Genomic DNA, 10,341 nt, shown 5'->3' with positions numbered 1-10,341 from the left:
GGTATGGTGTGGATATTACGTCTTAGTATCTTCCTCCAGAATGGCACAACAACTGTGTTTAGATCTTTACGTAATTATGTACATCATTAACTAAACAGCCTTAAGAAATCAGTGGACATCTTGTAGTTACTGAATTATAATCTCTAAAGTCAGTTTACACGACTGCAGCTCTGTCCAGCTCTGTCCTACTACTACTGGTCGCCTGACGTTGGACCAAGGCCCTGTTCTTCAGTACTAATGTTGTTTTGCGCCGCTTGTACTGAGAGTTGCTAAGTGTTTCCTGCTGTCGCCCGGATCTCCTCTGCTCGGCTTTTTCACATGCTGACTCATTCTTTACAGAAAAAGGACTCTGGAACTTATACCACCCACAACGACCATCTTTTTTCCCCCCCTTTTTTCTGGAAAAACAGTGATTCAACTTTTCCTTAACTGAGAGGAAAGACTTTGAGCTAATTTGGAGACATCAAGTTTAGAAGGTAGCTTTTAATTAAAAGCCTCGCTGACGCTGTCAGTGTTGTGGACTTGAGATTTCTGGGAGGAGGCTGGACGTTTCAGGCCTAAATTAGCATCCATCACAAATACAGCCTACCACCAGTAAGCAAGCCTATGATTTCGGCCCTTCTTACACTACGCTAGTGTCCCCTGAAGGGACATGTGATCTCAGGTGAGCCACACCAACTCTCCCACAGGTCCACTAGCTGGTTGTACTGGCCTGTGCGTTTTCATGCGTCTTTGTTGACCAGCATGGGAAGAGAGTGATGGAGATGGAGGGAGAGGGGATGGAGGGAGATGGAGGGAGGGAGAGGGGGGGTGGTGTAAACTGAAAGCAACAGTTGTTTACTTTGTGATTTTGCCTCTAGTGGGTCTGAAGTAGTACAACAGCGATTGTTTCGGTATTTCCGAGGGAGGCGGAGACTGAGTTGGACGGTGATGCTCGCGGTCTCCTCCTCCTCCTCCTCCCCTCTTCTCCACCTCCTTCCACCTCCTCTCTCCTGACCGCCAGCCTCGCTCCCTCCGGCCGCCCCGCTTTGTTTTCGAGCTCTGAACGAGTCCCGCTCCAACTCCAGCAGCCCCGTTGACTCGCCGAGCGAGGGACAGGCGGGTTGGAAATGGGCGCACTGTCTCTTTAAGATCCCGGACTGGTCCGCTTCGTATTGATCAATCCACCATTTTCCAACACACTCAGCGGCGGCACTGCTCGCGACGGCGGCGTGAGGAAGCCCTACCTGGAGCCACCAGGACTTGGGGCAGTCATGGCAGCCAACATGTACCGGGTTGGAGGTAGAGAGCACGTTTTCTCTCTCTCTGTGTTTGTGTTTGTGGTTTTCCCCTCCCTTAGCGTCGGCCTCGTTTATACAGTTGAGCTCAGAGCTAGCAGCTCGCTGTGTCCTTCCTCTTTATTTCCTAAAGCTGAAGTGCCTCATGCGCTGTGTGACTGAAGAAGAAGAAGAAGGAGGAGGAGGATGGTGATGATGATGATGATGATGATGATGATGGTGGCGGCGGCGGCGGCTGCTGCTGCTGCTGCTGCTGCTGCTGTTGTTGTGAGGAGCAGGGGGTGAAGACGAAGAGTCTAGTTTCGAGACCCCTGTTATTTTACTTTCCGCATGACTCGGGCAAGCTAGCCTTTACTGTAGCGGCTCTGGACCCTCTCTGACCGCCGCCAGCAGACAGACCGAGCTCACCCCCCCCCCACAGGCTGAAGATCCTCCAGAGCTTTTAGAAGTTAGCTGCTAAGTTGGACCGAGCACCGAGCTCGGAAACCTCCCGTTTCTAATGAAGGCTAGCTTAGCCAGTCCTGGAGCAGGTCTGGGACTCTCACATAATGTGCCAAGTGAGACTTTTTCAGGCACACGGAGTAGTTTACGTTTAGTGAGCGAGTGAAGTTAGAGACCCCACACAGGCTGGACGAGCTGGGGGGAGTTCAGTGGTGTTCACTGGTGTTGAGCTGAGCTGAGCTGTGAGCCGCTGTGGAAACGGGAGTCCTTGCCAGGTTAGCCTGCGTGTGTGAAGGAGTGAACGGGGTGATTACACGGTAGAGTATTAGCTAGAGAGTTAAAAAGGTTATAAAGGTTTAATGAAGCTACATTAAAAACACTACAAAAGTTTTGTCCTGAGGGAGAGTGCAGCAGAAAAGTAACGTTGGTGGAAAACACAGACCTCTGCTGACCCTCTGTTATACCAGCCTTAGAGATCCAGTGCAAATAGAAAGATGGCTAATGGGTCTCTGAAAAATACTACATTCAGTTTTATTGGTAAAGTATATAAATATTATATATAATATATATATAATATAATAATAATATATAATAAATAATATAATAATTTATAGTCTTATTTCACCTGAGCATTATAAGCTTACACACCTGTCCAAATGCGTGGACACTATTAAGGGTACAGTGCCATTAAGGGTAGTACCATTCGACTTGTTGATGGTTTCATTTTTTTTTTTAAAGCTTTTTATCTTCATGCAGTATGTCATCAGTTAAGACTGTAAGACTTGGTCTTTTTCCACCTCAGTCTTGGGGGAGACCCCTCCTCTGCGCAGTTTGGCGCCAGTCCTCCCCTTACAAGTTCTGGTTAGTCCCTGCTCTGTCTCTCTCTGTGGCGTTTTTGATCATGCACAGGCTTTAGTATCAGTTTTAGTGTCATATGTGATGAATGGGAGGGATGTCACTAAATGACACTGCGCTGAGTTCCCCCAGGATTGTCCCTGTGAACCTTAAGACGTGAAGGTATTCCTAAACAGGCCTTTAAAATACCTTTGGCCTGTACTGTAATCTGCCATATTGAGAAAAGATGACCCCAAAACTGCCTTCATATTGCTGAATATGATGAGGGGGGCCTTTACCGTTCATAAATGCAACACAGGGCCGCCATCAGGTCTTCTGGTGCTCCCTATCTAGTCAGTATGATCTGCACAGCAATCAAGCCTGATTCTGAACTCTCGCTATTTGAGGAGGTTATCCCTATAGGTTCCTAAATGCGTATACACCTGCTAATTCAACGCTTCGTCTGAAATCAGGGGCGTCGATAGAAACATTGTCCCCTCTGTGCTGCAGAACTAGTCTTTATATAAGATACAGGGAACGCTGCTGTGAGGGTTGTGAGCGTTAACAAGGTCAGGTACTGATGTTGAATGATTAGTTCTGGATCACAAACAGCACTCCAACGCATCCCAAAGGTACTGGCTGGTGCTCTGTCTTCTGTGCAGGTCCGCTAGAGCCGCTATTAAACACCTGGATCAGGAATGAGTGTGTACGCTGTGTGTTGTAGCTGAACTCAGCAATTAGAAGCATTGTCTGAATACATATGGACATGTAATGAACGGAACACAATATATTACATGGTGGGTGTGATGCTTTGTGGATTTTACAGTATGGTTGTTCTGCGAAGGCTCAGAGAAAAAGAAAAAAAAAAAAAGATTGTGCCGTGGCTTGGGAGCTCACTTGCACTCTTCTCCCAGTGTTTGCGCCATCCTGCGCTGCTGAGGCTGAAAATGGCCTCAGGCTCTCAGACCAGCAGAGAACCTCTGTGGATCACTGTACTTTGAGCCTCTGCAGCACCTGATACATATCGATGACTTCTACCTATGGGGATGCTCTCCCATGGGCCGAGGCAACCACACGTGAACAAGCACATCAAATTCAGCAGTAATTAATCAGTTCATTTCAACTGCGAAATTCAGTCTGAAGATGTGGTCTGTTAATGAACTGATATGCAGGAGAGAATTTGAACTGGCCACTATATGTCTTATTGTGTGGTGTTGGATGTTTGGAGTTCACCTTAAGTAGCTGATCAGCAGATCAACATGAACCTATTGGCACGAGGTCTGCCGGGCGTGAGCTAGAAGGGTATAAAGCCCGGTGCTCCATCCATCATCCTGATCTCACTAACACTCTTGGTGCTGAATGCAGTCAGATCCTAACAGCGATGCTCCAGAATCTAGTGGTCAAGTCTTCCCTGGACAGAAGAAACTGTTGCTTTTTCTAAAACCATTTTTTCGTACCCTTGATTTCAGAAGAAAGAATTAAAGGGCAGATGTCCCATTACATTTGTCCAAATAGTGTATGCTGTTTTGTCCGTCATTCAGCTCTAGCCTGATTCCTTGAAGTGAGCCAAAGAGATTGTTGGACGACCTTTTTAGGTTTATTGTGACTCCCATTAACACAGAGAGACACTGCACATTTTGATCAATTCTCTGAACACGCTGTAGGCATGCCTGCTGTTCGTGTGACTAGCGAGAGAACACAGCGTTTCGCAGTGTTTCAGTGGAAACAGTGGAGATTGGACATCAGCGTTCAGTTCTTTAAAGCTCTCCACAGCTCTCCATTTGTGGGTAATGCTGTTTACAGCTAAGAATGCTTGATTTCGATGCAGTAGGCGTACCACTAAATGGATGCATTAATTACCGACTTTTGTGATTAGCATATCGCAGGGCCCGAGATTGCTAATAATGATTAATCCACTGCTAATTGTACAGCCCTTGCTGAAGTGCATGAGTGCTTGGATTCTAGTTAAAGCCGAACTGTTGCTTAACTGCCCAACGCCACCCCCTCCCCAATATTTTGAATTAGCGGAGATGCCCATGGTATATCTCTGAGCCACAGTGGCATCAGCAGCACAAAAGCCAGTCTCCCCCTCTTGAATGTTGAGACTTTGCGTTTGAATGCAGAGCTATCATTGAAAAACAATGCCTTGTGGAGGGGAGACAAAGCCTGTCTAAGTGCTCTCTGTTCTTCTTTGTCTTCCCTGCACACGATGGCAAAAGGTAGCCTGGCGGAATTTCCTCTCGCAGACCTCATTGTGCTGTCTTGGCTTTGTTTGCCATCTCCCTGGAGTTGAGGCTCTCCCAGAAACTCCAGCGCAGACTTGGAGCGTGCTGAGAAGAGAGCCCCAAGCGGACCACCATGATCAACCGCAGAAGCAATGGAAATATGCAGGGTTGCATGTCGCAGGTCTGCTGTGGTGGAGGACTAGGCAGCATGGATCTTCGGGCCAGTAGGCAATGAGAAGAAGTTGCAGCTGTTGACCAGTCACTCTGATTATTTTCTCATAAGACTGTACTGTATATGGATTCCCTTGAACTGTGCTGGCCCTTGATGCGGGGAAGAATGAGAATAAATGAAAGCTGGTGGACTTGAGGTTTCTCCAAAGAGCTCTCCTTATTTCGCCACCTGCTTGGCTATCCGGTTAGCTGTGAATTGCCTGTGTAAAATCTATATATCTTGAGTAACGTTTGGTCGAATATATCCTGCTGCTTAGAGAGGATCATTGGATCATAGTCTAGGGGGAAACCCGCTATGTGTAAATGTCCACTCAGGATGCTGGATGGTGGAAGCTTCAGTCTCATAGCAGTGCTATGGTGGATTATTTCCGTACAGTCATTATTATATATTACTATGATACATTTTTGTCCCCAACCTAAAATATCTACAGTCATCAGTGTATTAGGACCAATCTTGGTTTGGAATTAACTCAGACCGGGATGTCACGGATGCCATGTGATGAAAGGTTTTCCCAGCAAATATACAATTTACATTGTCACAGTATTGTCTGCTTTCTTTCAACATTGCTACAACGTTGTCCAAAGGTTGCACTGTTTACATTTTCTCAGCAACCTTATTATTAGCTAACATTCTCTCTTGGTCAGTAAGACCAGATCTTTCCAAAATTTTAGTTCCATTATCCATTTTCTGGCAACAGAACACATATTTTTTTGGACACAGTAGTGTGTTTTAATGTTGTGATGCGTTGTGGCACCAAAACAATGGGTTGTCACTATGTCCCAGTGTAACCGTGTTTTCTAGATCGCTGCATGTATAAACAAGCGAGCACACCAGTCAGTTGTCAGTTCTTGCACATTGAGAACGATGACTCTGGCGAATGGTACAGTAATTGGCAATTGACGTGCCACTGTGGACCAGGTAACAGTCCTTAGTGAACACCTTAATCACCAAATACAGTCCATACCACGGCGTCTCGCTAGTGTCGTCTGAGCCTAGGGTGGTTATTCCCGCGATTAGGTAGGTGGTCACAATATGCTAAAACAAGACTGTGTATATTGTCATGGTCACCAAAAAACTTTGCATCTCCAAAATGGCATTGGTCCATTCATCGTGAAATTTTGACACATTGTCATATTGCCAAGAAGTTAAAAAAAGGCAAACAGTACATCTTAAAGCACATTATAATCTTAAGTAAATGATGATGACTTTTTCAATAGTTGACCTCAATGTCAGTCAGTCAGTTGCAGCTCTTGAGGTTATCAGGATTCGTAGAGGTTTTATGAGGCCTGAGTGCTACGGTGATGATAGACATGCTGCGTGAGAAATTGTCTGCTGCTCTCTGCCAAGAGAAGCATCAGGCCAGGATGCTCTGCCTAGTGCCCACCCTCCGCAGCTCCTCCCTAACAGCGGTTATCTCAGCAGTACACTTGGGTGATTGACAGTTGAAACAGCAACTTTATCATTTATTCAATAGCGCTTCTGCTGGCTGAGACTCTTAATAAGTCTATTTGGCCCTTGATAATCCAAGCCTGTCAGTTGAAGTTTCCACTTGTTCAAATCACGTAGGTTCCCGTGAAGTTCCCCCACCCCATCACTTTTGTTTTTGTACTTATGATCTACTGTATCCGCATCAGTGAGTGTGCGCGTGTGCGCATGTGCGTGCGTGCACAGAATACAGCATTGACTAAATATCGAGATCACTTGGGCGGCCGATGGGAAACGGACTCGTGAGAGGAGGATGAAGCTTACCCGTCTGATGGAGTTCAGGAATGAGTTTGTAAAGAAGAGGAGAAAAGGAGAAACACTGGAAGTCTGTACGTATGTGTGTGTGTGTGTGTGTGTGTGTGTGTGTGTGTGTGTGTGTGTGTGTGTGTGTGGTGGGAACATAAGCTTAAATGAACTGATATTGCCATAGTAACGGATGTCCCATGGGTCCCAGTCTGAATGTCCTGAGGTAGGGATTGAATGCAGTCTGTGCACTTAGACCTGAACAGACTGTGGCCAGGTCAGTCTCTCTGTCTCTCTCTCTCTCTCTCTGTCTCTCTCTCTCTGTCTCTCTGTCTCTCTCTATTGTATACTCTTCTGACTACAACTAGACTGTCTGGTTCTTCTGTGTCTCTCTCTCTTTCTTACTCTCTCTCCCCACATCTCTTGCCTGGTTAGACTCGTCTCTCTCGCTGTCTCTCTTACTGTCTCTCTCTGTCTGTCTGCCCCCCCCCCCCCTCTCTCTCTCTCTCTCTCTCTCTCTCTCTCTCTCTCTCTCTCTCTCTCTCTCTCTCTCTGTCTCTTTCTTGTCTCTCTCTCTTTCTCACTCTCTCTCCACATCTCTGGCCTGGTTAGACTCGTCTCTGTCTGTCTGTCTGTCTGTCTGTCTCTCTCTCTCTCTCTCTCTCTCTCTCTCTCTCTCTCTCTCTCCAGTTGTGTCTCTCTTTCTTACTCTCTCTTCCCACACCTCTGGCCTCTTAGGCTCATCTCTCTCTTTGTCTCTCTTACTGTCTGTCTCTCTCTCTCTCTCTCTCTCTCTCTCTCTCTCTCTCTCTGTCTGTCCTCTCTCTCTCTCTCTGTCTGTCTGTCCTCTCTCCCTGTCTCTTTCTTGTCTCTCTCTCTTTCTCACTCTCTCTCCACATCTCTGGCCTGGTTAGACTCACTCTCTCTCTTTTCTCTCTCTCTCTCTCTCTCTCTCTCTCTCTCTCTCTCTCTCTCTCTCTCTCTCTCTCTCTCAGTAGGGCTCAGCAACATGCACGGATTGGATCGCAGGAAATTTGACTGCACTGTGATGTCACGGGTTGTGCTATGTGCGGATTGGCCGTGCCCAACGGGGGGGATGGGACGCTGTGGGCGCAGGCAAGCAGACAGGCAGGGACGGCAGGAGGGCTGGCATGACAAGACGAGTGAGACAGAGTGGCATTGCCTCCAGGTCTTCTGTAGCTCCTCAGCATGTGCCACGCTGGGGCTTGGGAGTCCATTCCGGGTTTTGCTCAGGTCCGAGGGGCCTTGGCTAGAAGTTGTGCTCATTAAAAAAGCAACAAAGAGGTGCGGCCTGCTCAGTGTCTCATTCTCAGACTCTCAGGACGGCCATTTGAGACAAAACACATGATTCACGTGTAGATGTGCACGCAGTGGTGCAGGCTTGCGCACATAGACCCTTGGTTGTCGTGAAAGTTCGCTAGTACAAAGCCTCTAACCCACTGCTGGTGCAGGAACAGTCCGAAGTCCGAGTGTGAGATGGTCAGTCTTTATTTTTAAGTCAGTAGAGCTGTGTATTGGTGGTAGCAGCTTTACAATTCAACTTGTGTCATGGTGCAAAATGTTGGACACTGTTATAGTCAGCTGACTTGTAGCTTGGAAGTGGTATTGAAAAAATATTTTCTAATATTAAAATATTAATCTGATTTTGTCAGAATAACAGACTCTACAGTCCAAGGAAGGCTTTCTAATCTATATAGGACCATGGCTATGAGGATATGATTGCATTCAGCGGCAAAAGTATTAGTGAGGTCAGAATGTTGGATGATCACAACCCCACCTCAGTGCACAGCCCCTAAAATGCAGCCAAAACGTGGTGTTGCTGAATCTGTGTTAATCAGTAGAAGTTTCCAGTGTGTGGCAACTTTGCTCATGAGCATTTAGGGAAGCATGCACAAAAAAAAAATACACCTATGATATCTGTACAGAAAAAAAAAGCAATCTGCTAATGTTCAGCTGTGCTGGCTGTCTTTCTGACAGTTTAACTTTGATGTTTATCTACAGAACCTCAGTGTACTGTTTCTGTCGTTAAATCCAGAATACAGTCATTTATGACTATAAACAAACACGTCTGCACACGAGAGGCCAGTTGGCTTGTTAGGCCTGACCACATGTATCTGGATATTTTCTGTTTGTCTTTTGTTAAAGTGTCGGATGCAGTGGTGTAAAGCTCACCGCCACTGGACTCTACAGCAGTAGAGGCGTGATCTTTGGAGTGACGAATCACGCTTCTCTGTCTGGCAATCCGATGGACGAGTCTGGGTTTGGCGGTTGCAATGAGAACGGTACTTGTCTGACTGCATTGTGCCAAAGTGTAAAGTTTGGTGGAGGGGGGATTATGGATCAGTCCTCTGTTTTTTCCTTCCTTCTTTATGGTGTTTTCATGTCTGTCTTGATGAAGTTCTGTCTAGCCATACAAGGCCAGCATGCTCATGTAAGTGCTTACCAGATCCACATAAGTGTGGACGAAGCCTTATTTGTCACATTAAATGGTGCAGAAGCTACAGGTGCCAGAATGTAACTGTGGTGGAGCCGCAGCTTCATGCTGGGTACTTTTTTGGCAACGTTTTGCGATATTTATGTCTTTAAAATGTTTTATAATAACACACATGGGTCAGTTCCAGTAAATACAAGAAGCAAAAGTCATAAAGTGATGTTGCTTTTTTGAATCTTAAAAAGAAAATTGTCCAAAAAAAACAAAAAACAAACCCCAATCTATGATGTGAAGTGATGATTTCAATACTGCTTACTTTACAATACTGTAGTAAAAGAAGGTGTTATGAAGATGTTATAAATTTTTCTTGGAGGGATGCCATAAAAGAACCACTTTTGGTGATGTTTAAGTTGGAAATTAATGCTTACATCAAGAGATGGTTTAAATGGCTCTTCACTCTAGGACCAATATGACAGTATTTTATAGCATTTTTTGGAACAAATCATGGATATTGGCAGTGCTTAAAGAACTTTTTTTTTTTTTTTTGCTTTTTCGACTAGTATAACTACTCAAAAACAAGTATATGTTTAATCAGAGCATAATTAGTCCATATTTATTGGATAGAGTAAAGCACATTTTAAATGAAAATCACTGTACTCATTATGGGAGAGCATTTAAATAACAGTTTTTAGGAATTTACAACTGATGCAGTTTGACTGAATGTCAAAATCTTGTGCTAAATATCGTAATGTCTAATTATCGTGATAAAAATAGTATACCATATCACCCACCCCTGCTTCACACTCGCACATTTCTACCGCAAAAATGGTTCTCCTGTGACCTCGCAGAAAACCTTTTGTAGCACCTTTTATTTTGAAGAGTGTAGTGCATACTCGTCTTGCCTTTACATGCAATATGTTTTATGATTCAGAATTATTGATACCCTCATCAGTGTCAATTTGCATCCTGCCAAGAGCTCACTGACTGTATCTTGCTCTTTCAGTATATTAAACACAGATCTGTGACTAGGCTGTTCTACAAAGGCATGTTTTTACAGCACCGCCCAAATGGTTGCTGAAAGTTTAAATGACCGAGAGCTAACCAGGATTAGCCCCAACGCTCCTGAGTCCTGGTTGATTTGGAACCATGGCA

At 45.4% G+C, this 10,341-nt stretch overlaps 1 protein-coding gene across 2 annotated transcripts in view; it reads left to right on the top strand.

Moving 5' to 3' along the window:
* The first annotated feature begins 984 nt into the window (after positions 1–984).
* mta1 (metastasis associated 1) overlaps positions 985–10,341 on the top strand; it is a 39,348-nt gene continuing 29,991 nt past the window's right edge. Inside the window, exon 1 of one of the 2 annotated variants that reach the window (XM_072689602.1) lies at positions 985–1,281. In XM_072689602.1, coding sequence (XP_072545703.1) covers positions 1,254–1,281 — 28 coding nt within the window. In that variant the 5' untranslated portion in view covers positions 985–1,253. The remainder of the gene's footprint in view (positions 1,282–10,341) is intronic. The other variant, XM_072689603.1, reaches the window with a different exon arrangement.

The sequence above is a fragment of the Salminus brasiliensis genome, chromosome 10, assembly GCF_030463535.1.
Source record: "Salminus brasiliensis chromosome 10, fSalBra1.hap2, whole genome shotgun sequence".
Classification (NCBI taxonomy): domain Eukaryota; kingdom Metazoa; phylum Chordata; class Actinopteri; order Characiformes; family Bryconidae; genus Salminus; species Salminus brasiliensis.
The sequence above is the reverse complement of the archived record's forward strand: the minus strand, read 5'-3'. Positions and strand labels throughout refer to the sequence as shown.